At 52.1% G+C, this 24,590-nt stretch overlaps 13 protein-coding genes across 13 annotated transcripts; 7 read left to right on the top strand and 6 right to left on the bottom strand.

The window, feature by feature from the left end:
- Positions 1–1,795, top strand: EI97DRAFT_246039 (uncharacterized protein). Its single transcript, XM_033794099.1, has 2 exons — positions 1–1,124; positions 1,173–1,795. Exons 1-2 carry the CDS (start codon positions 214–216, stop codon positions 1,747–1,749), a joined length of 1,488 nt encoding a protein of 495 aa, XP_033655675.1. The 5' UTR covers positions 1–213; the 3' UTR covers positions 1,750–1,795.
- On the bottom strand, positions 1,724–2,870 carry EI97DRAFT_492698 (uncharacterized protein). Its single transcript, XM_033802329.1, has 4 exons — positions 2,727–2,870; positions 2,639–2,664; positions 2,343–2,554; positions 1,724–2,268 (listed from the first exon to the last, which is right to left on the bottom strand). The coding sequence occupies exons 1-4, from the start codon at positions 2,763–2,765 to the stop codon at positions 1,841–1,843; spliced, it is 705 nt and encodes a 234-aa protein (XP_033655676.1). The 5' UTR covers positions 2,766–2,870; the 3' UTR covers positions 1,724–1,840.
- Positions 2,871–3,216: 346 nt separating this feature from the next.
- Positions 3,217–3,572, top strand: EI97DRAFT_356863 (uncharacterized protein; the record flags this gene model as incomplete). Its single annotated transcript, XM_033794907.1, has 2 exons — positions 3,217–3,294; positions 3,354–3,572. Coding segments are annotated over 2 exons (297 nt in total), but the record flags the coding sequence as incomplete, so codon positions are not given.
- An 84-nt stretch (positions 3,573–3,656) lies between these two features.
- Positions 3,657–4,470, top strand: EI97DRAFT_246041 (uncharacterized protein). Its single transcript, XM_033794100.1, has one exon. The coding sequence runs from the start codon at positions 3,719–3,721 to the stop codon at positions 4,436–4,438; it is 720 nt and encodes a 239-aa protein (XP_033655678.1). The 5' UTR covers positions 3,657–3,718; the 3' UTR covers positions 4,439–4,470.
- A 662-nt stretch (positions 4,471–5,132) lies between these two features.
- Positions 5,133–6,666, top strand: EI97DRAFT_394261 (uncharacterized protein). Its single transcript, XM_033796296.1, has 3 exons — positions 5,133–5,215; positions 5,270–5,758; positions 5,816–6,666. Coding segments are annotated over exons 1-3 (999 nt in total). The 5' UTR covers positions 5,133–5,213; the 3' UTR covers positions 6,324–6,666.
- Positions 6,667–6,947: 281 nt separating this feature from the next.
- Positions 6,948–7,672, top strand: EI97DRAFT_440656 (uncharacterized protein; the record flags this gene model as incomplete). The annotated part of the gene is made up of 2 exons (XM_033799650.1): positions 6,948–7,522; positions 7,597–7,672. The coding sequence occupies 2 exons, from the start codon at positions 6,948–6,950 to the stop codon at positions 7,670–7,672; spliced, it is 651 nt and encodes a 216-aa protein (XP_033655680.1).
- Positions 7,673–7,890: 218 nt separating this feature from the next.
- On the bottom strand, positions 7,891–8,784 carry EI97DRAFT_431402 (putative 40S ribosomal protein S13). The gene is made up of 4 exons (XM_033797924.1): positions 8,543–8,784; positions 8,436–8,477; positions 8,217–8,319; positions 7,891–8,159 (listed from the first exon to the last, which is right to left on the bottom strand). Exons 1-4 carry the CDS (start codon positions 8,733–8,735, stop codon positions 8,042–8,044), a joined length of 456 nt encoding a protein of 151 aa, XP_033655681.1. The 5' UTR covers positions 8,736–8,784; the 3' UTR covers positions 7,891–8,041.
- A 3,135-nt stretch (positions 8,785–11,919) lies between these two features.
- EI97DRAFT_431403 (dUTP diphosphatase) lies at positions 11,920–13,068 on the top strand. Its single transcript, XM_033797925.1, has 2 exons — positions 11,920–12,518; positions 12,585–13,068. The coding sequence occupies exons 1-2, from the start codon at positions 12,131–12,133 to the stop codon at positions 12,860–12,862; spliced, it is 666 nt and encodes a 221-aa protein (XP_033655682.1). The 5' UTR covers positions 11,920–12,130; the 3' UTR covers positions 12,863–13,068.
- EI97DRAFT_431404 (uncharacterized protein) lies at positions 12,823–14,534 on the bottom strand. Its single transcript, XM_033797926.1, has 2 exons — positions 14,228–14,534; positions 12,823–14,173 (listed from the first exon to the last, which is right to left on the bottom strand). Exons 1-2 carry the CDS (start codon positions 14,329–14,331, stop codon positions 13,252–13,254), a joined length of 1,026 nt encoding a protein of 341 aa, XP_033655683.1. The 5' UTR covers positions 14,332–14,534; the 3' UTR covers positions 12,823–13,251.
- A 409-nt stretch (positions 14,535–14,943) lies between these two features.
- On the bottom strand, positions 14,944–16,386 carry EI97DRAFT_246237 (proliferating cell nuclear antigen). Its single transcript, XM_033794101.1, has 5 exons — positions 16,248–16,386; positions 16,156–16,196; positions 15,677–16,106; positions 15,329–15,624; positions 14,944–15,281 (listed from the first exon to the last, which is right to left on the bottom strand). Coding segments are annotated over exons 1-5 (786 nt in total). The 5' UTR covers positions 16,249–16,386; the 3' UTR covers positions 14,944–15,263.
- A 638-nt stretch (positions 16,387–17,024) lies between these two features.
- EI97DRAFT_373639 (uncharacterized protein) lies at positions 17,025–17,431 on the bottom strand (the record flags this gene model as incomplete). The annotated part of the gene is made up of 2 exons (XM_033795407.1): positions 17,025–17,288; positions 17,366–17,431. 2 exons carry the CDS (start codon positions 17,429–17,431, stop codon positions 17,025–17,027), a joined length of 330 nt encoding a protein of 109 aa, XP_033655685.1.
- A 1,107-nt stretch (positions 17,432–18,538) lies between these two features.
- On the top strand, positions 18,539–20,547 carry EI97DRAFT_448878 (uncharacterized protein; the record flags this gene model as incomplete). The annotated part of the gene is made up of 4 exons (XM_033800184.1): positions 18,539–18,587; positions 18,642–18,832; positions 18,891–19,369; positions 19,419–20,547. 4 exons carry the CDS (start codon positions 18,539–18,541, stop codon positions 20,545–20,547), a joined length of 1,848 nt encoding a protein of 615 aa, XP_033655686.1.
- Positions 20,548–21,969: 1,422 nt separating this feature from the next.
- Positions 21,970–23,213, bottom strand: EI97DRAFT_431407 (uncharacterized protein). Its single transcript, XM_033797927.1, has 2 exons — positions 23,106–23,213; positions 21,970–23,052 (listed from the first exon to the last, which is right to left on the bottom strand). Exon 2 carries the CDS (start codon positions 22,867–22,869, stop codon positions 22,462–22,464), a length of 408 nt encoding a protein of 135 aa, XP_033655687.1. The 5' UTR covers positions 22,870–23,052; positions 23,106–23,213; the 3' UTR covers positions 21,970–22,461.
- Between the last annotated feature and the right edge of the window lie 1,377 nt (positions 23,214–24,590).

Below are 24,590 nucleotides of genomic sequence, written 5' to 3' on the forward strand. Positions count from 1 at the left end.
CTTTTCTGGCTGAATGAGTTCTCATTGAGGGCCCTGAGCAATGGCACTTGTAGGACTTGCGGAAGGTGCCGCAGTTGTGCCTTCCTAAACTTCACCTCCGACCAAGGGAGCCACAAACTTGCACCCCGCCTGGACACCTTGACTAACCATCCTCGAACACTCTTACTACCCCTCTCTGTCATCGTGCACTTCTTCATTTTTGTCGTGTAAGTCATGCCACCGGCACGAGCTTCCACTGCGCAGCGAGACGAAGCGTTGGCGTCGACCAGTCAAACCCCCGCATCCCTCCTATGGGGCCATCAACTGAAGCGAGAGCATGGCTACCTGCTCGAGCGGATGAAGAAAGTAGAGCGGGAGCATGACGCCTTTGACGCCCGTATCAGGGTGGTTGAAACATCTTCAGATGCTATGAGAGGGGCTGTCAAAGATGTCAATAGACTGATCGAGGAAGACGGCAGACTGGAAGATGCAACCAAAGCCTGGATTACATCGGCAGAAGGACGTCTGGACAAGTTCGAAGAGGCGGCCAAGAAGACCCAATCCTTGCAACCGCAATTGTCAGAGCTGGAGGCACGGTTCGAAGTGAATGATGGTCAGATCCAGCAGATGTTGTCAGACCATCGATCCATTCTTCAGAAGATCAGGGCTTTCGACGCGGAGTTGCAGCTGAAGAAAAGCGAAGTGGACAGATTGATGCAGATGAATGAGGCTGTGAATGTACGGGAGCTCCTATTGCGTATCAGCACTTTGGAACACCATCAGGCGCAAGGACAGGAGCAGGCCACAGCCATGCAAGACAAGATCCACGCTCTGGAAAGGACATGTAACGCATACGAAGCCCAGAATGCCGAGTTGCAGGCTCGTCTTGATAATATCCTTCTACAGCAGGAGCGGTCCGGTTCGCATACACAGATCCCTACCCAAGTTGTAGACTCCTCAGTATTACCAATGCCTCCGCCGGCGACGTTATCGACAACAGATTCCCTCCCAGCTTGGATGATCATAGACTCGCAGGCACAACCACCTTTATCAATGGAGGTGCCGACGCAAGTCCTACCGTCATCACTTCCGGATGCACAAGTCCAAGTACCGGCGACCTCATCATTAGAGCTGACCCAAGCGCAGTGAGTGTCTCCGAAATTCTGTCTCTACCTTTCGCTGACTACCTGCAGAACCTCCGCTTCTCTCCGTGAAGAGTCTCCACTTGTCAATGCACAGCTCAGGAGAACCAATAGAACAGAGCAGCCAGTCGAACCCGGGGCACTCTCACGGCGACTCGATGTCCCATGGACAAATGCACGAGCGAAGACACCGGTCTCGACGCAAACCCAAGACTTGGACGCTCCATACATCCGTCCTCATGTTCCAAACTCGGGCAGGAGAAGGAAAGCATTGCCGACGTATTACCCGCCTCAGACTCGTAGTCAAGTCAAATCACAGCTCAGTCGGATAGAGAACGTCGCGGATTGTCGGCCTACCAAGTTGGTCATCTTGAAAATGCCGGACGCGTGGAAGCAGGATCCTTCCATCTCGTCTATTCCTCCACCACTACGCCAGGCACAGCCAGCCGGCGCAAGAAAGGCAGCTTGGGAACGTCAAAGAGATATACATGGTCGATTCGTAGCCAAGAAACGGGACGCAAAGCCCAACTCGAGCATACAGAAGCGGAAAGCGAAGCAGCAAAAATCGAAAATCAATAGCAGAGACATGGAGCAATTAGAAGCGTTGAAATCGTTCCTGAAGGCGTAAGGCAAGTCGTCCCGCATAGCTTGGAACGAAAGGTCCAGCTGAGGCACATCCGAAGACAAATCCGATGAATATCTTGATATCTAGAACATACCTATGTCTCTTTGAACTCATATGGGCTTTCGCGGTCCTTCACTGGAACTTCAATGGTCGCATCCTTGATATCTTTACCATCTACTTGCAACCCAGCTTTCATCACGTCTCCCGTTGTTACGGGACCCACCCCTTTTGGTGTGCCTGTGAGCACAATGTCTCCGGCTTCCAATGTCATCACCCTGCTGATATCGCTCAGCTGCCTGGGGATTCGGAACAACATAAGGCCCGTGTTATCAGACTGCTTAATTTCGCCGTTTACGCTCAGCCAGAGATGAGCGTTGTGCGGATCCGGGACGCGCGACTTTGCGATCAAATTGCTGATTGGCAAAAAAGTGTCGAAGCCTTTGGCAATGGACCATGGGAGACCCTTCTTCTTCGCTTCTTCCTGGACGTTGCGAGCAGTCATGTCGATTGCGAGGAGGTAGCCTGTGCTGCCATGTCAATCGCCTTACTCTCATTCTCCGCAGAGGATAACAGGTTCGACGGCGAGTATTACATACCTTCAATAGCATCCATTGCACCCTGTGTATCCTCAGGGTCCAGATCCCTTACCGTCTTGCCCATGACCAAACCCAACTCTACCTCATAATGCATCGCTACGCCTCTGGGCCTAAGCACCGGTCCCGCGCCAGGCAGCAAGATGGAGCTGGGTGGCTTGAGGAAGAAGAAGGGTTGCTTGGGTTTGGTGTTGTTGAGTTCTTTTACGTGGTCGCTATGTACGGTTCAGATGCGTGTCGAAAATGGGATTTGTGGAGAAAGGGTGGGACGTTGAGGACCGAGTATCTGGGAAACGTACGCATAGTTCCGACCTATACACATGACCTGGAAGAAAGATATAAGCATAAAAGACCGTAGTAGTGTAGTTGTGGTGTGGAATTAGGTACCTTGCGGCAGTTCCGCGCTACGCGCTGTATACTCGCCATGTCTTGAGGCGAAGTCTAGCAATTGAAATATATACAAGAAGTATAATAACAGGAAAGTAATGCAAGGAGTAGTCCAGAGAATGTCCAATCACCCAAAAAAGAACGATTGTGATGTTGAACGGTTGAGCAACCGACGTTGAAACCCACCCGTCAAACTATTTCCGCATTGAGCCGTCCCGGCGGACCCTGAGTGGAGGCTCTGCTTTCGTCATGAGGTGTTCAGCCGACAGCCGAGGCCGTGGGGGTTCGATACTGCAGTAGATTCGACATCATCGCATAGGTAGACGTCTCCTTCCCAACACTTGAGTTTTTATTTCCGCTTTCGAAGCCGATCGAGAAACTGTTTGATCGCACACATCTACATTTTCACAGACGTCTGGGCCTCCTCCGACCAACCAGCTGCCCAATACGGAGTAATTCCTCCCTACACCAACCGCCACAACAGCTCAACATGCCCCAGCCCACTCCCCCCTCCCCTGCAATGCCCCTCGCAGAAATCCTCTCAGATCTAACGTCCCTCCGCGTCTGCGTACGTCCCCTTCCCTCTTCCCATTCCATCTCATCCCAACTCAATCTAACAAACGCAAGGACCCATCCGCCGCCCTCGCCCTCGTTTCCGCACGCGCAACCAGCGCTAATGAGAGTCCTACGCAATTGGAGGCAAAGACCGGGAATAACGAGGGAGAGGAAGAAGAGGATAGGGATATCCGTCGCGCGATGGAATTGGTGAAATTGCACTATGAGGTTCGTGAGGCGCAGAAGAGGGGGGAGTTGGGGAGGGGGTTGGAGGAGGCGAGGAGGGCTGTTGCGGGCGTGGGTGTGGGTGGGTGAGGTATTATAGGGGGGGAAAGAGGGAAAGATGATGTTTTTTTGTGGGAAGTGGGAAGGGGAAGAAGGGTGGGGGAGAGGTGGGTTGGAGGTTTGGGATTGGGGAGAGTAGTTGATGTTAAGGTATGGCAGGTATTTTTAGGGGGGGGATGGCGGAAGAGTGTGGATGGGAGATGAGGCGGGGGGATGGAATTGACGAGAGGAAGAGCTCTAAAGCAGCCTTGGGGGAAAGCCGAAGCGGTTCGCACACGCCTTACACGTCACAAGCCTCTGGGATCGCTCCTTTACGGAATCCCTCCTTTACGGAATCCCACCTTTACGACGCTCTGCTAGCAGCTCTTCGGCGAAGACGCTTGGTCACAGCCGGGATAAAATCGCGTCCCGGAAAACCTGCCCACACTGACACATGCGTCCTTATTTGTCTCTCCGTCTTCCCCCGACGGCCGGCGCACACTGCTCATCTCCCACGAACTCGACCTCCCGTCGACCATGCCCCCGCATGGGACTCGAGAGCAACAACGCGCAAGTTCCCTGTTGTGCCTGGCGATCGGCCATGCTGGGTGCTCGCTCAGCTGCTGTGCCTGTTAGGAAGCCCGGTACCCGTCAGCTGGACCCTTCAATGGATGGACAGGTTCCTTAGGAGGCATTCATTTCTCCGAAGCGGGTGGTCGCCTTCACAGCTACGACAATGTCGAACATTCAGGGATGGCTCGAAGGAGTCTCCACCGGACGCACTATCATCGATCATTTGCGCGTTTCGGCATGAGGTGCTGCATCAGGTGCGGCCTCCGTGGTGTGGACTGTTTTCTTGGCTGGAGCCGTTGAAGTATGCTCGGCGGATTTGATTGCTTGGTTTGGTGCAGTTGGGCCAGTTGCTGAGAGGCTTGGTAATTCCTTTAGAAGTAGGTTTAAGGAGTAAAGAGATGGTAGTATGGTAGTGGACAGGAATTGTACCTAGATATATCGCACGGCGTCGGGCATGTTTTGAGGACGTGGACTGATCCATGGGTTGATCTTGCCTTTTGGAAGGGCGAGGTAAGGGCGAGGGAAGGGTGAGGGCTGTTGTTCCGCATGGGATTGCGCATTGCGATAGTGGGAGACTGGAGACTCATGGCTGTGAGATCGTTTCTGACTTGACTGGAGCTCACTGAGGAGGTGGAGCGTCTCTGATCAAGTGCAGTCCCACTATACATCCTGTCAAGTTTCCAGATTCTGCAAATAGACGCGAGTGCGCCACGTTTAAGGATGCGTGGTCCTATGCTGTGTCTGGGAATGCGTCGTTGAATGGAACTGAGAGTACTTCTCCTGGAATTTGAAAGAGCGAAGGCAGACTCGATCGATCCACACATATGTCAGTTCGCGAAACATGTACACTTAAGACCGATTGAACCCCAGTTATTAGCAAACTACACTTTAATAAAAGATTCTATTTCCTTTTAGGGAGCCCTGGAGGTGGCAGGTGTACCCTGTACGCGCACGTGATCTGACTTCTTGACTAAGCCTGTCGGGCGAGTTAGCGCGTCGCGGAAAGTCGGGATACAAAAACTTCGAAAAAAGTTCCTCCGCCGAGAGTTCACCTCTCCCAGTCGCAGATATCGCTTTTCCACATCAACACTCAATATGTAAGTCCCGGTCAGGCCGTATTTCAATTGACACCAACTCACAGCCCTCCTCAGGTATCTCCTCCGCCGTAGCGCAGCTCGCGCTCTGAGCGCTACCCCCTTGAAGACTCCGTTCGTCAAGCCGCGCTCCATCACCACATACACCCCAGCCTTCCAGGCACCACAGCAACGAAGGATCCCGTCGAAATTCCAGAGGCGATTTGCCAGCGACGAGGCAGCGAAGTCGGAGAGCGCCGAATCTGCTGCGGTGGCAGCTGAGGAGCTTGCACAGACAAAGCCAGAGGCACCAGTCGAGGAGAACCTGACTCGGGCGCAGCAGAATACTCAACAAGAACCTACCGATGCGTTGTCGAGCGTTTCGGACGTTAGTAGCGAAGGAAGACTTCGACGGAGTCGGCTCTCGCTTAATGAGCCTAACACTATGGTCTATGTCGGCAATCTTTTCTATGAAGTGGGTGAAGAACAGTTGAGGCGGATATTCTCGCGGTTTGGCAACCTTAAGAGTGTCAGAATTGTCCGTGACTTCCGGCACATGAGCAGAGGGTGAGTGCACGCAAGAGATCATAGTCCACCCCCGGATATGTCTAATCCGTAGCACAGCTTTGGATATGTCGAATACGAAACCATAGAGGACGCCCGCGCCGCCATCGACAACCTCGACATGCAAATCTTCGAAGGACGCAACCTCGTTGTCCAATTCCACAAGCCGAAATTAAACAAGCGCCCCGGACGCGAACCTTTGTCCGCCAGCCAGCCTACCAGCACCCTTTTCATCGGCAACATTGCCTACGAGATGTCCGACAAGGATCTCAACGACTTGTTCCGTGATATTCGCAATGTCACCGACGTCCGTGTCGCCGTCGATAGGCGGACAGGCCAACCCCGTGGCTTTGCCCACGCCGACTTTGTTGATCGGGCTAGTGCGCAGAAGGCGTACGATCAACTGCAGGGAAAGGTCTATTATGGCCGTCGCCTGAAGATCGACTTCAGCGACAGCCCCAAAAACAAGAAGCCCGCGGACGGGAAGGAGGGGAGCGTTACCGAACCGGAGGACCCTTTCAAGACTGAGGACGCTCCCAAGACTGAAGAGTCTACGCAAAAGGAATAGACTAGGTTGACATTAAGCATTGACATGACATAGCTTGGGGCGTATCAGGGGCGATATATGTCGGCAGCGTTCTCTTATCTGGCTCCTTCTCACTTGTATTTTCATACTGTCTTAATAGGTAGGATCATGCCGGGCTGGTTGTTGAGATAGAAGAGGATCTAGGCGTTTAAGTCTTGCGGTCGTGCCGTCGATGGTGTGAAGAAATCTTATCGGGGTTGTACGATATGGCCATTTGGATCTGGAAATTGTACAATACATTCTTGGGAAGATTATTTGCACCGTGATTGAAGAGACGGCGTAAAGATTATTCATCAACGTTGGGTCGAATTAAACATATATTGGTGTCATACTGAGTCCCACTCCTCAAATGAGATGGCCATGAAAAGAGGATATCAGTGGTCCAGGAGGCATGATGAATGAGATAAGATTAGATGAACTTTCAGTGAGATCCGAACTTTATCCGATTAGTTCATGTCCATATGCTCAAGCTCTCCCTCCTGCAACAAAATACCACATCCCGCCCAAAAGCTGTTTCCCCGCCATTGCATTGCGGACTAACACACACTCAGTGCTCAATACGCTTCCCCATTCTTGCGCATATATATCCCTTCCAAGGAAAAAAATATGGCGGAACCGCAACCCCCACCTCCCTCCACCCACACCACCGAAGAACCATCCAAGGCGGAAGAACCCCAAACGGCAGGACAAGACATTGAAATGCCGGATGCCACTTCCTCTTCCTCTTCAGCGGTACGCCGCCCCTCTCTTCTCTTCCTCTCTCACGTCGCAATCCCTGTAACACGGCGTTCCCAGCAGCAACAACAAACCTTCTCCTCCTCCGAACAACCACCTCAGCAGCAAACACAGCAACAACCGCCGCAAGAACAGCCGCAACAACAACAACAACAACCGACCACCATATCCGCTACAAATACCATTACCAACGGGACCTCTCATCCTCCTGCTCCTACCGCTGCTCCAGCACCTGCGCCCACGCCAATGCCTCCTCAACCCCTAGCACACACACCCAGCCACACGCCTTCGCGTAACTCGCCGCATCCCTCTGCGACCGCGCCCGCGCATCCCACTGCGACCGCGCCCGCGCATCCCATACCGCATGGAGCACCGACGAGAGTGTATTTGAATCAGAAGGTTACGCCGACGCTGTTGGAGGCCATGAAGCATTTGGTTACGATTGAGTAAGTGGTCCTTTTCACTTGCTCTGTGGAGGGCAGGAGACGAGCGAGGTATGCTAACTTGAATGTGCTATTAGGCCCGAGAAACCGCTGAAGTGGCTGAGTGAGTATCTGGCGCAGAAAAGTAGGGAGTTGGAGGGGGAGGGGCCGTGAGCAGATTTGCGGTTTTGGAAGGGCTTTCGGGAGAGAGCGGCTCATAGTGAGGAGAAGGGCGAGTACGGCAGATAAGAATAAGGGGCAAATAAGTATGGGAGAACATTCACACGAGTCGGCGCATCTGGAAAATGATACCCAGGCAGGAACAAGGTCGAGAGGGACGGCAATATCTTCACACAAGTCGGCCAGCACACGGCGGCATGAGGCTCCAGATATGGCCAGGTATTACTTTTTGATTCATTTCAAACCATGTCCATCCCAGAAGGGCAGATGACCCTAAAAAGCATGCATGTGTCCATGATTCCATGAAACTCCGTCCGAGGGCTTGACATCCTCCACCATCCACTCCACCAACCAACTGCTCCTCTATGCGACGAGGGTGGAAGCGGTAGCGCTCTCGTACCTCCAGGTAGGGGGGAGGACACCGACGGTCTTATAGTAGCGGGAGAGACGGTGGATACGGGACTCGATGAGAATGAGGCGGCTACACATACAAGTCAGTTATCTTCCCTAAACCAGCCAGGTGTGTTCGCAAACGTACAACTTGGAGTCCTTGTCCTTGCGGTTGGTGCTGAGGTGCTTGCGCACGGCAACAGCCTTCTTGATCAACATGTAGAGATCCTCGGGGATCTCGGGAGCAAGTCCTAATGGCACTCCGTCAGCGTGAACCGATGGAGGCAGATTTATATAGCGCAACAGATGTCCTGAGAAGACAGAGCTGTGGTCGACTCGCGCTTTTTTCATATCGGGTACACCATACCGTTGCTCTTGAGGATGCGGAGGATCTTGTTACCGGTCACGACTGTGGAGTTGTTAGCATATGCATTCCCTTTCTCGCAGATGCTTTTGTTGCGCAAATTCACGTACCCTTGACCTGGGCAATACCGTGGCTGTCACGGAGAATGACACCGATCTGAGAGGGCGTGGCACCCTTCTTCGCGAGCTTGCAGATCTGGTCAACGACCTGCTCGGGCGTCGTCTTCAACCACGCCGGAGGGTTGCGTGAGTAGGGAATCGCCGAGGACGATATGCCCTTGCCGTTGGAGTGCATGCGACCCATGGTTGCTGGTGGTTAGTTGAACGGAGTCGACGGTGGACGGGGTTTTCGCGGTGGTTGAAGACTTCGGGGTTTCCCAAATGCTCGTGAGGTGATGTTGGCGGATTGTGTGCGGGCAATTCTCGCTTGCGTGCACGGGCGGTCTTGGCGTGGAGTTCTCTTTAAATTTTTCTGACAAGCGATTGACAATGCAACACCACCGAAGGGCTCGTTCAGAGCGCGTATCGCAGCATTGCATCTGCTTTCCGATTTGAGGGCCGAAGATAATGCTGCTCCATGGAGTTGCAGCCGCTACCTCCCAGACACTAACAGCTTGATGGTACGTCTCCGCTTCTATATTATCTTCCGCCCTCCAAACCTTCTCATGATGATCCACACCCATACATTTCAATATTTCTGGTACCTCTTATGTCAGACCTGCTTGCAGGTCGATGATCTAAACGGACTTCTGAAAGAACTCTCTGGCTATTTGTTACTCCATCTGCTGGCAGTTCGCAAAGCTAACTGTCTGTCTAGATTCGTATACCTACACTATCACGATACACATAGTGCTATTGTGAAGTGCAGATATTCCCTTTTTGACATGTTCATCTCATCTCCGTTAGTCTCATATAGTATATTAGCAAGAATGACGTATCAGCCAACCTTCGATGCTTCGCTCTTCAATTCTTGTGATCTTAATTCATACGGCATGTGTCTACTCATCGTCAGTAGTAATGGGCATCATCATCATCATTGTGCAAGAGATATCGCCCATCCCAGATCTGCCACTTGGGTTTTCGGAGCAGCACAGCAGAAAAGTTGAAACCCCGCTTGGACTTTTTCGTGGGCCTCCAGAGACATACGCGGCTATGAACGGTGCTTCGAGGTTTACTGCCAAAGGAGCCGCATAACTCGTCGTGTAAAGCAGTCGCACTTTCATATTCTAGAGACGCCGTCTACGCCCGTTCAGATTTCTTTCTCTGAGCTTTAGGTTTGATATCCACGATAGTACCCAAACCCATCACGCGCCATAAGAACTCAGGTATGCCTTGATGAAAAAAAGGTGTGGTAGTACCGTGGAAGAGGATAGTGCAGATGCGCATGCCGGATTATCTTGCTGCTTCAAGTCGAAATTCAGGTTCATAGGATAGTTGTCTAGCTATCTTGGGGTCGAAGATTTCGGTGTCTTTACTGACGGATCCATAGATGGATACTTGGTCCCACGACTCATGAAGCTTTTCTTGTTATTGTTGGTTGAGCGAGTGGCTTAGAGGAGATGTGGTTGTCTCAGACTAAAAGGACACAGACTGCTTCCGCACATAGCCCATCTCTTTGAATCTCGTGTTATAGATACGATCTTCGCTATCTCGACGTGCGTCCAACAACATCATTTCCGCGAGTAACCCATTGAGGAGTTGATTGAAATTAGGTAAACGTCTAGGAGCTTCACTTCATCGAAAACTTCTGAGAATGATTGCGCTGGCGTAGCTCTGTTATGCCAGGGAAGAGGGTTGTATGAAATTCCAACCCGGCATCATAGGTTGCATTCCGCACCTGTTAGATTGTACGATCGCAGACATCAAGTGCTCCTCGGAGTATTTTGAATAGCTGGACGGAAAACCATGGGGACGGCATGTCGAACTTATCAAATACGAAAAGATCTCGAAGGCTTGGAATTGATCAAGCGTACACTCGTGAGAGAGGGTCCCGAGAAGTGTTTTGAGCAGTGATGGGCCCAGCGTCATATCGGAATGAAAGACTATCGGTTGAGCTGCCATCGCCAGACACAATGCCATAATCTGGACGAACTCTTTCTTGAGATTCTGACGAATTGGCGGTCCCTTCAACGCTCCCTCTCAATACCTCCATTACATTTCACCATTCACTGGCTGCATACTCGGTATCGGAACATAACCATTTGTGTCCAAATCATTTGGACCAGTGACGGAAGTGATTTCAATACTGACATGTCCATAAGGCCGGAAGTTAGAAATTTCAAAAGTTGACGTCTCTTCCTCGTCACATTTTGGGTCCTTGGACAGTTTTGGGTTCTATGCGCGATGTCGTTCCGTGCTCCCTCTGCGAAAATTTCCGGCTTTCAACAACATGGCAACAGTTTCCTCTATTTTCGGTCAGAGCCTCTGAAGCTTTGCGAACATGAACCTTGCTATGGATGCTTTTCACAGGAAACGGTACCATAATGCTATCATGTTCCGTGCCCACAGTCGTCGTTCATGATCCGTAAAGTCCGTTGCAAGACTGCAGTGGACACATCAAAGACAAAGATTTTGGTTTTTGTAATGATGTTTACCCTGCACGAGTCGAGCAAACATACATGTCTCAGGTACGGTTTTGAGAAACAAGAACACAGCCCGACATGGTAACGGATCCAGTGTGTTTTTAATCGCAAAAAGGGGGCCGGCGGTGGTGAAGGAGGAGGAGAGGAAGTAGGCGGAAGATGGAGGGTTTATATAGACGATGCGAAGGAGACAATTGAGTTGTGATATATTGATTGGAGACTGAAAAGATTGGAGAAGAGGAACATGACAGGTTTTTCCTGATGTCAAAAATGCTTGTACTCAGATATCCACCATCCACCATCGTACTCCATACGTGCAGATAAGTACCGGGAGAAGACTGATAGACATTGATGTCACTTTGTCGTTTACATGAGAAGCGTAGTAGCGGTTTGCTTTATGGTATACTATGAGGTCACTCCTATCTATGCGCCAGTGATGAAGGTGAGGTCGATTATCATCAATGCTTTTTGGGGCCATGTGCGAAACAGCGGTAACAATGAAACCACGGGAAGAGGCTCGCATGATGGCCAAAAATGGCCGTTTAAATTGCTAAGGAGGGAAACTTGTGGCGCTAAGAGCAGAAGAGGAGGAGAAAGGCTTTATAGAGACATCCAAGACCCACCGAATGCGAGTTGTCAGATTTGGGAGACAATGTGCCTACGATCCTGGAAGCTTTCACATGTGCGAATTGGGATTGATGTAGACTATCTACCATGTCCGAAATACAAGATGTGCATTACATGTGCACAGGGGTCTGAAAGGAAAAAAGTTATGTATTGAAATAAGCTGTAATGATGTTTCTCTGCTCAAAACATCGTACCATGACGGCGCACCGTTCTTGCTACTGATGGACAAGGAGCGCCTGCCACCTCACTCCAGAGAAGAGAAATGCAATTCACTGAAGGCGAGTATGTCCTTAATTGATAACAACTATTCAAGCATCGAAAAGAGTCAAAATTTCAAAAGTTTCCAACACACTCAAGTCCTCCATCAATTCACCACCCCAACCACCAATCAAACGCGTCCATCAACCCCACTCACGCGACGCGCCGCACCCGCGCTCCAACCCACTTCACCACCAACCTCTCCTCCCATCCAAACTCTTCCTCAAACCCAATGCCCACAAACTCAGAACCCGCCTCCACTCCCGCCCCGCACCACGAACCTCCCTCCCTCCCCTCCTCCCCACACCCAAAACGCATCAAAAACACCTCCGGCTCGCCCGGCACAACCCTCCCCTCGCGCATCCACGACGACTCTGGCACCGCAACACCGACACCGCTCGCCGCAATGACGACCCCGCATCCCAGACAGTCAATTGGCGCGGCGGCAGCGGAGACAAGTCTGCAGGTACAATTGCTGAGCGACAAAGCGCGGGCGCCGACGAAAGGCAGTGCGTTCGCGGCAGGCCACGATTTGTACAGTGCGAGGGATGTGGTTGTTCCCGCGAGAGGGAGGGCGAGAGTGGATACGGATATCTCGATTGCGGTGCCGGTGGGGACTTGTATGTTTCGCTGTTACCCTCATGTGTAGTTAGGGGTCCGATTGCTAACAGGGTGACTTGGTATAGATGGGCGGATCGCCCCGCGCTCTGGTCTTGCAGCGAAACACGGAATTGATACGCTCGCCGGTGTCATTGATGCGGATTATCGCGGTCAGGTCGGCGTTATCCTGGCGAATCTGTCGGATGAGGACTTTCAGATCAAGGCCGGGGATCGGATTGCACAGCTCATTGTTGAGAGGATTGTGATGCCGGAGGTTGTGGTGGTGGAGAAGTTGGAGGAGAGTGTGAGGGGTGCCGGTGGGTTTGGAAGTACGGGAGGTTTTGGAGGAGCGGTTGCGAACTAGGTCTAGAGAGGCATAACGGGGAGTCCTGCGGGAGACGATCAAGAACCGCCAGTGTATGGGGAATTCAGGCAAGGAATCAAGTGATCAGGATTTGTCCACGGCGAAGAAGGGAAACAACAGGCGTTATCGGGATCTGAACGGAGAATACCAGATTCGGGATACTTCAGCTGAAGTCGACAAATACCAAATATCTATTATGAACTGTGTAAAATCATCGCTGTGGTATATGGCAACGAGATCAAACAGTATCAAACAGCAACATTCTATCGCTCATGCCGCTCTTGAAGCAATCACACTGACTTTCCTTCTCTCCGCAGCGCCTTGTCCCTCACCCTCTCTCGGGCTATGCTGTCCGTCCATCTTTTCCCCGTTCTTTCTCTTAACCCGTATTACTCTCCAGTCTTCCGTCCTCCCTCACCTCCAACGACCATCACCGCCCCGTCCCCGTCCCCAACCCCCAACCTTACCACCCCCAACTCATCCGGCCTCCTTAACCCCACCTCATCGGGCACCTTCTCACTCTCCTCGATCCTCCTAGGCTTAAACCGCTCCAAATCCGGCGGATCCAGAAGATCGTCCACGAACCTCACAACGCTGACCTCACTCGCATTCATGAGCGCCAAATGCCTCTGCTTCTCCCTCTCAGCCCTATCATCCTCTCCAGACCCACATCCTTCCTTCTCCGCGCGTTTGTCGTAGGCTTCCATTTTCTCCTTACATTTCTCCGTCGTTTTGGCTAGGATGGTTTGCATGGATGCGAGAACCTTTTGGCAGGCTTTGGCTAGTGGTAGTTCCTCTGCGGGTACATCGTCAGGAGACTTCCAGGATGGGGTCGAACGGAGGTTGGGCGTTGAGGCATTGTGCACTGCCTCGATGAGGCGGGGGATCGTGAGAGCGGCGAACATGTCGCCGGTGCCGGAAAAGAAGAGCGGAAGGAGAGGGGTGTCGATGCGGAAGAGCCGAGGTTTGAAGTCCGAGGTTGCGGTGGAGCCGATTATGGTGAGGTTTTCCACCTCGTCGAGAGAGATTGATGGGGGTTCTTGTTGGTCCTCCAGTTTGGATCCATCGGAGGTAGGCCACGCGGAGGGGTGCGAGGTTTCTGCATTTCGTGCGGGGGAAACGGAGGGGCTTTGTAGCTGGGATGCGGGCTTGGAGGGTGGGCGTGAAGGGGCCCTAGAGGAGAGGGTCTGGTTGTCGCGCGTAAGGCGGAGTGAGGTGATGATGATATGAGGAATCTGATACGTCTTGTGTAGTATTTGAACAGCAGCGGCCAGGGACTCAAGATCGGTTATCGTGGTATCAGAGAGCGTCCTAGGTCAGGTCAGCATGTTGAATGACCTATGATTAAGAGTTCCGGTGGCGTACTCTGCCTCGAACTGATTTGGCAGAATCAGGTCCGCTTCCCTCAGAAGCGCTTTGTACTGCGGCACTTCGTCCTCGGGGATATAGAGTTTTCCGTTGTCTCCCATCACGGGGTCAAGTACTGCACCCCGATCAGTCAAGATGAGAATTCGCTCTCTCCAGTTACTCACCCCAGAAGAATGAGCCTGGCTTCCCGACAGCGTTGTATTTCAGATCCCTTCCAATCTTGCCCACTGCTTGTACCGCCTCCGCGCTGGGCACATATCCCGTCAACAGAACGTCGAAGTTGTTGAGGTTGGATTGTTGCAGGCCTTCGTATAGGTCTTGTATCTCTGCAGCGCTGGTTTTGGTGCCTTTCACCTGCTTGTATGCAGTGTGATTGCCTGCACATCCCGTCAGCATAGGCAAGAATTTGTATCTGGGACTGGAGAACTACTATAATTCACGGTGTTGATTGCTGATACGTCGCAACCAAGCGCCTGCATCACGAAGGTCGCCATCTTGTTTCCCACATATCTGAAGGAAGATAAGACACTGCATTCTAGCCTTCCTTAACAGAAGACTCACCCGTGGACGACCTGTCACCATAACGTCAACTCAGTCGCATTTATTTCGCTCGCATGACTCTTACATGGCTGGCGATAGCAAGAACCCGGGTTTCGGGCACTATCATGTCGGACACCATCGACTGGAAGCGAATGAGCAGTCCAAAATATAGGAACTTCACAAACGGACGGATAGTTAAACACGGGTGACAATGGAGTTGTGTATTCTTGAATTTTCCATCACTGTAATCGATCGTCCGACGCGCTGACGTCGGCGGGGCATCCCGGTCCGGTGCCCCTCGCGCCGAGGCATGCGAGGTCCATAACTAACCTTGGAACTGTGCCAGAAGCGGCACACCTCAACGCACCGAACATCATACATGAACCGACCGAACGCTGATGCAGACGAAGGATATTACATATTGTGATGACAGACGTGTATCCGAAAAGACAAACAGTCTAAGGCCTCATACATAAGATGCAACATCCATTGCTCATTCCTCATCCCCAATCTGTAGAGCGTTAACGTGGTTCTTTTGTGAAGGACGTGATAGCTTACCTTGGGAGCGAGGTAGAATCTCAGATAGCTGTTGCTGTTGTCTTGTAGGGAGTACTCGACCAGCAAGGGCACCTCGTTCGACAGGCACAACTTGACCTGCGCAGACAAACCACTTGCCTTGCAGAAGTTGACGAGGTATTTGAGAGAGAAAGTGAGCGACACGGGCTCCGTAAGGTCGATGTCAACGTTGTTCTCCGGCTTCTCGACATCGCTGTGGCCTCGCAGCTGGATGGACCCTGAGCCGATGTCGCCTGAGCACTTGAATGTAACGCCTTCCTTTGTGCATTCAATCGAAACTATATGTAGCTGTCAGCGAGTGTAGGCGAAAGCAGCATTGTATACACATACCGGATTCAGAGATAGCGTTAAGATCGCGGCAGATCCGCTGGAACTCTGCAGCAGGCATTGTGACAGTTGCCGCATACTCCGTCTCCGGGATACCAAGATGCTCTTGGTCAATGTCCATGAGCTTGATATCGTACTCGCTGATCCTATCCGATTCCTTGTTCTCAAACACTAGGTTTACGACATCCGGGGCATCCTCAGCTTTCAATGTGAGGATATCGTCGGTTTGACATGCGCGAAGGACCTTTGTGAGCGATCCAAGGTTGATACCAAGGGCGATGTTGCGGTCGCATCGGAAAGGGGAGAAGGCATCGGACCTCAGCAGCATTGAGACGAGTGCAACGTGTGAGTTGTCCATAGCCTGCAACGCAATCCCGGAGTCATTGCAGTCGAAGTTGCAATCCTGGACGAGGTCCTTGATAGCTTCGACCACCTATCGAAGAGTTAATGCTAGTCAGTAAGGCTATTCGTTATTGTCCGACCTTCTTGAGGATGCTCGCTTGCTCTAGGCGTGCTTCAAGCACTGGGAAAGTCAGTATTGCCAACGCAACTTTTGAAGTTGGAAGATACATACTATTGAATATCTGCGAAGTAGAGGGGTAGAAGCGGAGAGTAGCGGCAGAGAGGTAGAGGAATGAGTTATGTGAGAACGGCGAAGTGGAGGTTTGTAGTAGTGAATTGACGATGTCAAGAAAGAGTTTCGTGGTGGGAGGCGCGCTGCCACGCGACAAGACGCGTTTATGACTAAGAAGGCAATTACGCACGGACAAGTCTCGCGCCAAGACAGGGTTTGTGGCTGGAAACTCTGTGACAGCCACAAGGATTGCGCTTTGGGAAGCGAGTAGTGATTGATGGTAGATTTCTAAGTATTCTCTGTGCCCGTAAACAGACCATTCGATAGCGGTGAGTCTGGTGGAAGAAAATGCATGTCTGGAGATTTGTTGTGCATAGAACGCTGCCATTTCCGCATTCTTAGTGTACCTGCATAGACATTTTGCGGGTATCAAAGAAATCATATATGGTCGTGATAAGAGTAGAACGATGCGACACGAAGAGGAGAGCACGGCACTGCCGTCATCGCACCCTCTTTCACCACCCTTCGTAGTTCCGAGGTTTCCCAATGCCCTGAGCGTAGCTAGTGGAGCTTTTGAAGCGTCCGGCAGGCTGTCCAGCAGCTGGAGGTAGATCCGACAAAGTCGTCGGTTCGGGCCTCATGGTCCATCTCCTCAAGTTTAGTGGCCTTGCTTCCGGTCTGGTGCCCGCAACAGGTGAGAAGGGTCAGACCACACGGTAAAGGATCCCAGCCTCCTAATGAGCACATTCGAGAGCTTCCTCCTATTTGAACCCAATCTCAAGCGCGTACCAGCCCATAAAACAGTGTCCAGGTCAGAACAAAGCTGCTCAGTCCTCCGAAAACCTCGCCTCCCCAGAGATCCCCCAGTGGCCGATGGAAGTATTCCGATGGTTTGCCCTCAGCGCGGAAGACGAAGATGAGGAGCGATACGATCAAGGTCCCAACAAGATAGAATACAAAGCCAGGGTAGGACTCCAGACCGAGGGTGCCGGCAGCGACGCCAAATAGCGATGCGGTCAAGTTACGTATGTTGGAAACTACCTTGAGCGACGGTTAGTGATCTCTCTTGAACGATGTCGGTCGGGTCCAGGGGAAGCAGTTGCACCCCAAAGACATACCTGGGTATTGTGCTGGACACTGGTCTGTACGACAGGATTGATCACTAGTTCCCGTTCCTCATTCATGGTGTCGACTTTAATTTATTCTTGCCAGAAGCCGTATCTCGCGGTTCAAAGGCTAAGGTGACTCAGGATAGTCTCCGTGATGCCGTGGGGTAGTGTACCCAGGTAAGTGGAGGTTAAAACAAGCTCGGCTTGGCTGAACTCCATAATCGGTAGTTGGTCCGAGCGTCCTCAACCTCACCCCTTCATTTCAATACATCCTCATGAGGCACACAAGGGCGAATCTTCAGGACCCCGTTCAGTTGTATGTGAGCGAGTGGAAGTGGCCGTACACCTGTAAAATGGTAAGGCTTTTGTGAAACGATTCTATCGGACTTTAACCGTGGCTTAGTACAAGTAGACAGTCTCATAGGTTAACTCTGTTTAGCTAGCAGACCATGCTGCCCGTGGAGGAATATGTCTATTATTTCTACTGCATAAAGGAGTGCACAATCCGGTCAAGAGCTTTCGTTGGCTGACTAAATTGAAACATTTCTGTCTATATTTACCATAGATTCAGTAAGCGGGCTCAGAACTTTGGCCGAATAAAAGCCACTTTCGCCGCTTAGTTTCTCCGGCGCATTGGAATCAGAGACTACATCTTACAGAACGAAGCTCAATTCTAATTTTGCTGTCACTTGCGCGGTACAGGCACCTATGTAGGTGGTGGAAAGAAGCCTCGGCGAAGCGGGTCCGACGAGTAGCTAGCTAGCGGGCACCAGGTGCGGGCGGCCTGCAACATGCATCATACGGCGATGATATGATCTCAACCTTTCCTCCTCGAATTGAAGTGTTGCTCTGCTTACAGCATGACCTCTTTTAGCAGACATGGAATGTGTAGGTCTCAACGCCTGCCAAGGCGGCGGCTCTCCCAAAGGGCGGATAATCTCCGCTCTATGACCCTGGTGACCCCAACACAACGACAATCATGCGCTCAACACTTACGTCGCCTCCTACATTCACTCTTTCCACCGACGAAACAAAGCCGTGGTAGCCTCCTTACTTTCTCACTACCTCATTCCTCCCCACCGAGGACCATATAGTTGGCTAGGCGGATATTCCACGCCCTCGGCGGACGTACTCACCGTCCTGCCAGCGTCCCAACCAGGGGACGTTACAACATGAGAGCGGATGGAGACTGTAATCTTGGACGATTCTCCCATCGCTCAATTCCTGGAAGGCATGCTATACCTGTGCCTGCTCGCTATGCCTTGTGTGCTGACCGGTACGCCAGGGGAAGGTCAAGGTGACCTCGAACTCTCTTCCTCAGCACCACTGTCCGCATCGCCTCCGTCGAATACACGAAGCTTCGCGCCACTGGGTCCGTCGACCCTACAAAACAGGATACGAGGTCGATTGCCCCGACCCCTGAAGATACCCTCCACCTCGAACGGGCCCATTGCGCGCATACATAGCGCGTGCTCAGTATGTTTTATATGCGAGAAGGCCATGTAAAGCGTTGGAATGCTAATATGGGACTCAGAAAGCGGTGAACTCCCGACTCGGAAAGGCGGATAATCGACGTTTTCTCGAACATTTCAGATACCTTATTGTCGCTTCCCAGCTCCTGAACGAGCAGAGCGGCCTACGCGCTTCGACACTTCCAAGCTTCGCCTCCGATGCGACAAATCCACCACATCCATTCAGGGATGGTAGTATCAGTGTAACTGGTGCTGCTATAACTGCTGCGACCGCGTTCACACTTGTTTGGCTTATTCACTGGTCTCGCAGTCGGCCGAATGGGTTGAGTAGAGGGAGAACAACCCTAGTCATATTCATCTTCGCAGCTGTTGCTGCTCTGTGTTATGGCTACGTCCGTCGCCAATGGCTGCAATACCTACGCCAACAAGCTGTGCAAGGGGTATCGGCGCTAGTTACCAATCTGCAGGCGTTCGAATCTTCGTCATCCTCTGCTTTAGCATTGATTCAAGAGGTCGAGCTAGTTTCAAGGGGTTATAGACTGTCAGTCCTCATTCATTTGTTGAAGGTCGGCTAACTCATACGTCTGTAGTAGCAGTCCTCTGCCTCCGATATCCCGCTTAGAAGAGCAAGGCCAAACTCGCCGCTGCCAACGCCTGCGGCGCAGCTTGAGGACGGCGTTTTCTGAGATCATGCCGATTCTCCTTTCTCAGTGCGAGTCCCTGAAACCACTCGTTCAAGAGGATGACCTGGAGAAATTCCTTGACGTTTACGAAATTACCAACCCAGATCTGCAGGAGGCATCTCTTGGCTATTCGGATTCAGAGTTCGAAGATGCAGAAACACTCAAGGCTCTTCGCACCCTACAGTATCGGCTTTCGACCCTACGGCGAGTGTATCTATGCTCTCTTCTGGCATTAGAGGCCGATGGAGGAAAGCCGGACTTTGCACGATGGGGTTTGACAGTAGACTCAATGTCGTTCGTGGCAGCGGCAGCAGGTACATGGAGCGAAAAGATCAATCGCATATTAGGGGAGGATGAACAGTTTGTGTTGCCCTCACCCAAACGGGCCCAGCCCACACCAGGCCGAGAACGGCTACGCAACTCCGTTCGCAAGCTGGGAACTTTGTCTCAAGGCATCCGTGGCCTTCAGGCGAAGATGCAAATTCTGCGGGAGGAGTCGAATAAGATCTTAGAAGAATCCGAAGATGTAACGGACTTAGGTGCCCATCTCATGGCCCAGTACGAGTCGGTTGGAGCCGATCTCAAGAGCCTGCTGCAAGCATGGGAGACTGGTAAGAATGCGCTTGCTGTGAACATCGACCGGCATGAACGTAGAGTCTCCCAGGCTTCCAGTGGGTTACGCTCTCCTGTGCCCAGTCTTGGGGGGCTTACCGCGGTTGATGAGGGGAGTCCAGCGGACGCTCTTCGGGCCCTGAATGGCGAGCTTCATAGCCCCCGACAGTCTTCACCTTCGAGTATGGAAGGTAACAATTCAGACAATGAGGTATTCGAGGCTATTGCAATACCCAAGGCACGTGGCCGCGCTACCATGACCCGCGAGGAGCGGATGCAGAAGATCCAGGAGGATCAGGCACGGCAGGCTTATTTACGGGAGCAACGAGAGGCGAACACTAATATGCTGAAAGAGCTTGAGTCGGTGATCAACCTGAGACCGCGGAGGTCAGGCATTGCCGGCGGAAGAGTAACCAGTCTTTGAACTTTCCCATCTCTGCTAATGATATCTCCCAACGATTGTGTCCGCTCTGACACAGATTTCGCGTCGTGCGCGCAGACGATTTCGTTTACTCTCAAACCTACACTGTGATGCTTAGGCCTTGGTTTTGTGCATGGGACTGCCAGGGGCTCAGTCATTTATTTGGATCTCTTTGCTCGTCTCGTCAATTTTCGAAAAAACTCGGTCCGCCTTTTTCCAATTTTCTCTTTTACTCTGGGAACAGATTTCTCTAGAAATGGCTTGTTGGGGTAATGTTCTGATACCAGGTCCTTTGCGACCTCCTCTCAACGAGGATAATTGCGTAAGCTAGCACAAAACTCAAATGCAGCGTTGTCTGTGACACCTCCATGTCCTACCAGACCAAATGCAATCTATCATTGGGATGGCGCCGACAGCGCAGATTCTTGTGAGCGGTGACAGCTCTCGCGATTTGGGGCATATACTTCCAAGGCTCTGTTTACGGCCTTGCGCTATGTTTCTTTTGCCATGTCCATCATCGCGCATCAGAAGGACCATGTGGGTCAGCCGTTAGGATATCGGAGAATTTTGCTAACTCCCGGACACGTGCAGTTGGCCTGCATAACATCTATGCAGGAGCGGAATCAATATCATTGGTTGAAATGGCCCACACCTCAGTCACGGAATCTCTGGGATATAGATAGCTCTGACTTTGCAGATATACGTCTATGGGCTCTTGTTTCTGCTCTTGGCCACGACTGTTACGAACCCTTCTTGGGAAGACAGGCGGTGCATTCCGTCAATGTTGCTTGTATGGGGGAGATAAACCGGCTAGGCTGGACAAGAACGTGGATGTGGTGACCGATCTTCGGGCCCTTCATGACAGGACATTAGTGTAATAGAGACCGAAGGGGAACTACGTGTCCGTAGACGGTAAATGGGTAGTATGAGAGGAAAGGTGATTGATTCATATATGCCATCCCTTTTTAAGATCAGCAGCTACACGGTGCTGCAGTACGATCCAAGGCGTGGGCATAGCACGACCGGCCAACTTGTATATTAATACATCTTACCTTTCTCCTTCACCATTTATGTTGACTTATTGCCATGACGAACGTGAAGGAGTGCCTGCGAGACGCCGGCATTGAGTTCGACCGCCTTGTGTATAGATGGATCGGCTGATCTTCCAAGGTTATTAATAGCGGCAAAGGATAACCCCGTGTCACCTCTATCGGCACGTATCCGTTTCTGAGGTCACGACACATTCTGCAAGACTGCCATCCACGAGAGAAGCCTCCAATGGGCCTGGGGAAGCAACATGAAGGCAGGGGTCCGACACCCCAGTGCAGATGCATTTGTTAGCGTGCCTTCCCCTGACCACAAGTGGAGACTAGGCCTTCCCAGGTGTAGCCCAAGACCCGCCTCCGCACACTCTGTTTCAACCTCCACCTTCTTTCCATAACCACAATGCCTCTCCTCTTTACACTAACGTCTCTTGCACGTCCTCGCATCGTGACGGTCGGCTGCGGCAGCTAATGATCTCATATCCTTTCTAATCCCATGTTGGAGAAGGCGAGGAGCGAGGCGCAGACACAAGCACATCAGGCTGGAGGTGAGGAAATGCCATTGTGAAGGAAGCAGAAGAAACTGATGTCAATAAAGAACCCAACGCCAAAAACCTCACATCTTAATGCAACAGCTGCAACGACTGGCCGCTCTTCTCTTACCAGTCCCACTACGCTTCCCTCGAATGCCTGCCAAGACCGCGTCCATTGACGCCCATACCGAACAGACGCAAACAATGGGACTTATTATCCTTTCTAACTGCTCTTCCTGAGATGAATGTACACTGTTGCAGTGGCCCCAGGCCGAAAGTGGACACGGACGGGATCGCGATCGCGAGAGGAACATGCAACCTAGGTGCCGGCCGCCATGGGTTCATAAGTCAGGCCAGCCTGGGGGATGATCGTCCAATCTGTGTCCCACATAGCCGGAGTTGCTGTCAGTTCTGAAAGGACTCTCGGGTACGTTCCGCCGTGCTGGTCCTGGGGCGTTGTGCACTTTCCGCTCGTGATTGCGGAGTCCGTCGGACCGTGCGTATTTCCTTCCACACCCCTCAACAGAACATGTGTACTCCTTCCGTTGGCGATCTGACACACACTCCTTACTCTTCTGATGCCGGGTGAGGTTTCCCGGCGCATGAGGGCCCGTCAGGATCTTTCCGCACCACTGGCAGGCAACTTGTTGTCCGGGCGGCTCTCGAAGTTGAAAAGATGGGGAAGGTGAAGTCATTCCCCTACCGGCAGTTCTCCTAGGTGTTGTCTCTATGGGCGTCAAGGCGCCCATAGCTGTTTCTCTATTCTCGTCACTAGGCACATGATCAGTGGCTCGTCTCAGGCGAACATGCCGTTGTCTTCTCACTCAGTACTCGGGTGATGCCGGAAAGGCGCATTTGCATTCGGTTGGGAATGTATCGAGGCAGCATATTGATTCACATGGTCGGCGGAGATGTGGCCCTCTTGCCGAAACCTAAGGAGTCAACACATAGCCTGGGAACGACAGGTCATCTGAAAGATACGCACCGTAAGCCAAATACACTCGGGTATTGCGGCACATTCGCGTATGGCACTGTGGCTGTTGGGACGAAATGATGCGAGTCAGGCCCGTATGCTGGAACGCCAAAGTTCTGGTATTGCCATGCTGAGTTCACGTCGGACGACGCTGGCGCTGGAAAAAAAGGAATACTTTGCGGCACATTTCTCGCTGAGGGGCTTGCAGTGTTTTGGTGGTAATGGGGCGTCTCACTCGACGAATACCCATTCGGTCCATATTGTGGCTGGCTATATCCTGCCGACGGATCGACCTCGTACTCCCGTCTCACGTTGAAGTTCGTGTTGTAACCGGGTAGATTACCATCCGCCATAGCTTCGAATCGGGCTTTCCTGGACACTCGTCTCCATGATATTAGCGAATTCAGCCAACAACTCCGTGAGAGGGCGTTTCCACATACATCTTCTCTTTGTGGCGCAAGGCCAACCTTCCTGGCTAACGTTTGTGATCTTTTTCCCCGTTTTGTGGCCGTCTCGTGTTTGCTTGCGCGGCGACTCCCGTTTAAACGTTCAGTTGGTTCGAAACACGAGTCGGAATACCGGTGTCATACGAAGCTCCCGCGGTGGACTCTCAGGCGGACCGTCTCCCAACGTCGATGGTATTCAGGCGCGGCGATGGAAGGCTAGAAAGACCGGCTTGGGATCTCAGAACGGCGAGAAAGCAAGACGAATGAACGGATATATCTGCTTAGCCGTTTAAGAATCTTGAGAACATCTACTAGCCGCTGTTGTGGGACACACTGTGGGAAGATGCAAAGATATGCAGGGTAACTGTTTCAGGAAGAGGAATCCACCCACCCTGGACGTTTCTTAGGACTCATCGAACGGCGACGCATTCCCCGGGGCTGTGCTTTCGGTTCTCCATTGGCCTCTTGCCGAGTCACGTCGTGGACGTTGATGAACGGAAAACCGAAAATGCTGCAGAGGGCCTTCCCAGTTGCATCCGTGCGTTATCTCCAATGCGGATCTGTCACTCTACCAGTACCCTGACGCCGGGGGAGTTGTAGCCCTGCCTCTCGATACCGCTGGGACAAGGGTCACGACTGGCTTGCGCGTGCGACCACCAGCTTCGAGCGGAATCGGAGTCGACGCATGAGCAAATAAGGCTGTCTAGGGTTTGAGGCTGTCAGGTTTTGTGGGCACCGACTTCCTGGCACTGCACCGGAAGCGCGGAGCAGGAGCACTGCACCAGTTTGCGAATGCCAACGTACCAACCACGTATGGCTTGCAGACCGCCAAAGTTTGGAGGATGGCGTCCTGTGTGTCGCGTATCCGTCATGTGGGCTTCTTGGTCAGACGCCCAGGAGAGGCACAGCAAATGCCTCGTTGAGCGTGGGTGCCTGTGGTTCCTCGGGATCGAGCTCGAGCTTGGAACGCAACCACTTTCCCAGATCAATTCGACTCAACATGCGTGAAGCAAGTCACCCTAGGCGGGGGAATGGTTCACAGGCATAAAAG

The sequence above is a fragment of the Westerdykella ornata genome (genome assembly GCF_010094085.1).
Source record: "Westerdykella ornata strain CBS 379.55 unplaced genomic scaffold EI97scaffold_5, whole genome shotgun sequence".
NCBI lineage: Eukaryota > Fungi > Ascomycota > Dothideomycetes > Pleosporales > Sporormiaceae > Westerdykella > Westerdykella ornata.

What these genes read in the sequence shown, in the direction of transcription:
- EI97DRAFT_246039 (XM_033794099.1), top strand. Translation starts at nt 214, where the DNA reads ATGCCACCGGCACGAGCTTCCACTGCGCAGCGAGACGAAGCGTTGGCG. An exon ending in TTAGAGCTGACCCAAGCGCA is followed by an intron (nt 1,125 to 1,172) that starts GTGAGTGTCTCC and finishes GACTACCTGCAG; the next exon opens with AACCTCCGCTTCTCTCCGTG.
- EI97DRAFT_492698 (XM_033802329.1), bottom strand. Translation starts at nt 2,765, where the DNA reads ATGGCGAGTATACAGCGCGTAGCGCGGAACTGCCGCAAG. An exon ending in TAGCGCGGAACTGCCGCAAG is followed by an intron (nt 2,665 to 2,726) that starts GTACCTAATTCC and finishes TCTTTCTTCCAG; the next exon opens with GTCATGTGTATAGGTCGGAA. An exon ending in TGTATAGGTCGGAACTATGC is followed by an intron (nt 2,555 to 2,638) that starts GTACGTTTCCCA and finishes AACCGTACATAG; the next exon opens with CGACCACGTAAAAGAACTCA.
- EI97DRAFT_246041 (XM_033794100.1), top strand. Translation starts at nt 3,719, where the DNA reads ATGGCAGGTATTTTTAGGGGGGGGATGGCGGAAGAGTGTGGATGGGAG.
- EI97DRAFT_394261 (XM_033796296.1), top strand. An exon ending in TTCCGGCACATGAGCAGAGG is followed by an intron (nt 5,759 to 5,815) that starts GTGAGTGCACGC and finishes TCCGTAGCACAG; the next exon opens with CTTTGGATATGTCGAATACG.
- EI97DRAFT_431402 (XM_033797924.1), bottom strand. Translation starts at nt 8,735, where the DNA reads ATGGGTCGCATGCACTCCAACGGCAAGGGCATATCGTCCTCGGCGATT. An exon ending in CCGCATCCTCAAGAGCAACG is followed by an intron (nt 8,320 to 8,435) that starts GTATGGTGTACC and finishes GAGTGCCATTAG; the next exon opens with GACTTGCTCCCGAGATCCCC. An exon ending in AAGGACAAGGACTCCAAGTT is followed by an intron (nt 8,160 to 8,216) that starts GTACGTTTGCGA and finishes TTGTATGTGTAG; the next exon opens with CCGCCTCATTCTCATCGAGT.
- EI97DRAFT_431403 (XM_033797925.1), top strand. Translation starts at nt 12,131, where the DNA reads ATGCCCACAAACTCAGAACCCGCCTCCACTCCCGCCCCGCACCACGAA. An exon ending in TGCGGTGCCGGTGGGGACTT is followed by an intron (nt 12,519 to 12,584) that starts GTATGTTTCGCT and finishes GACTTGGTATAG; the next exon opens with ATGGGCGGATCGCCCCGCGC.
- EI97DRAFT_431404 (XM_033797926.1), bottom strand. Translation starts at nt 14,331, where the DNA reads ATGGGAGACAACGGAAAACTCTATATCCCCGAGGACGAAGTGCCGCAG. An exon ending in CCAAATCAGTTCGAGGCAGA is followed by an intron (nt 14,174 to 14,227) that starts GTACGCCACCGG and finishes GACCTGACCTAG; the next exon opens with GACGCTCTCTGATACCACGA.
- EI97DRAFT_246237 (XM_033794101.1), bottom strand. An exon ending in AAGCGAGCATCCTCAAGAAG is followed by an intron (nt 16,107 to 16,155) that starts GTCGGACAATAA and finishes ACTCTTCGATAG; the next exon opens with GTGGTCGAAGCTATCAAGGA. An exon ending in TAACGCTATCTCTGAATCCG is followed by an intron (nt 15,625 to 15,676) that starts GTATGTGTATAC and finishes AGCTACATATAG; the next exon opens with TTTCGATTGAATGCACAAAG.
- EI97DRAFT_431407 (XM_033797927.1), bottom strand. Translation starts at nt 22,869, where the DNA reads ATGGGCGCCTTGACGCCCATAGAGACAACACCTAGGAGAACTGCCGGT.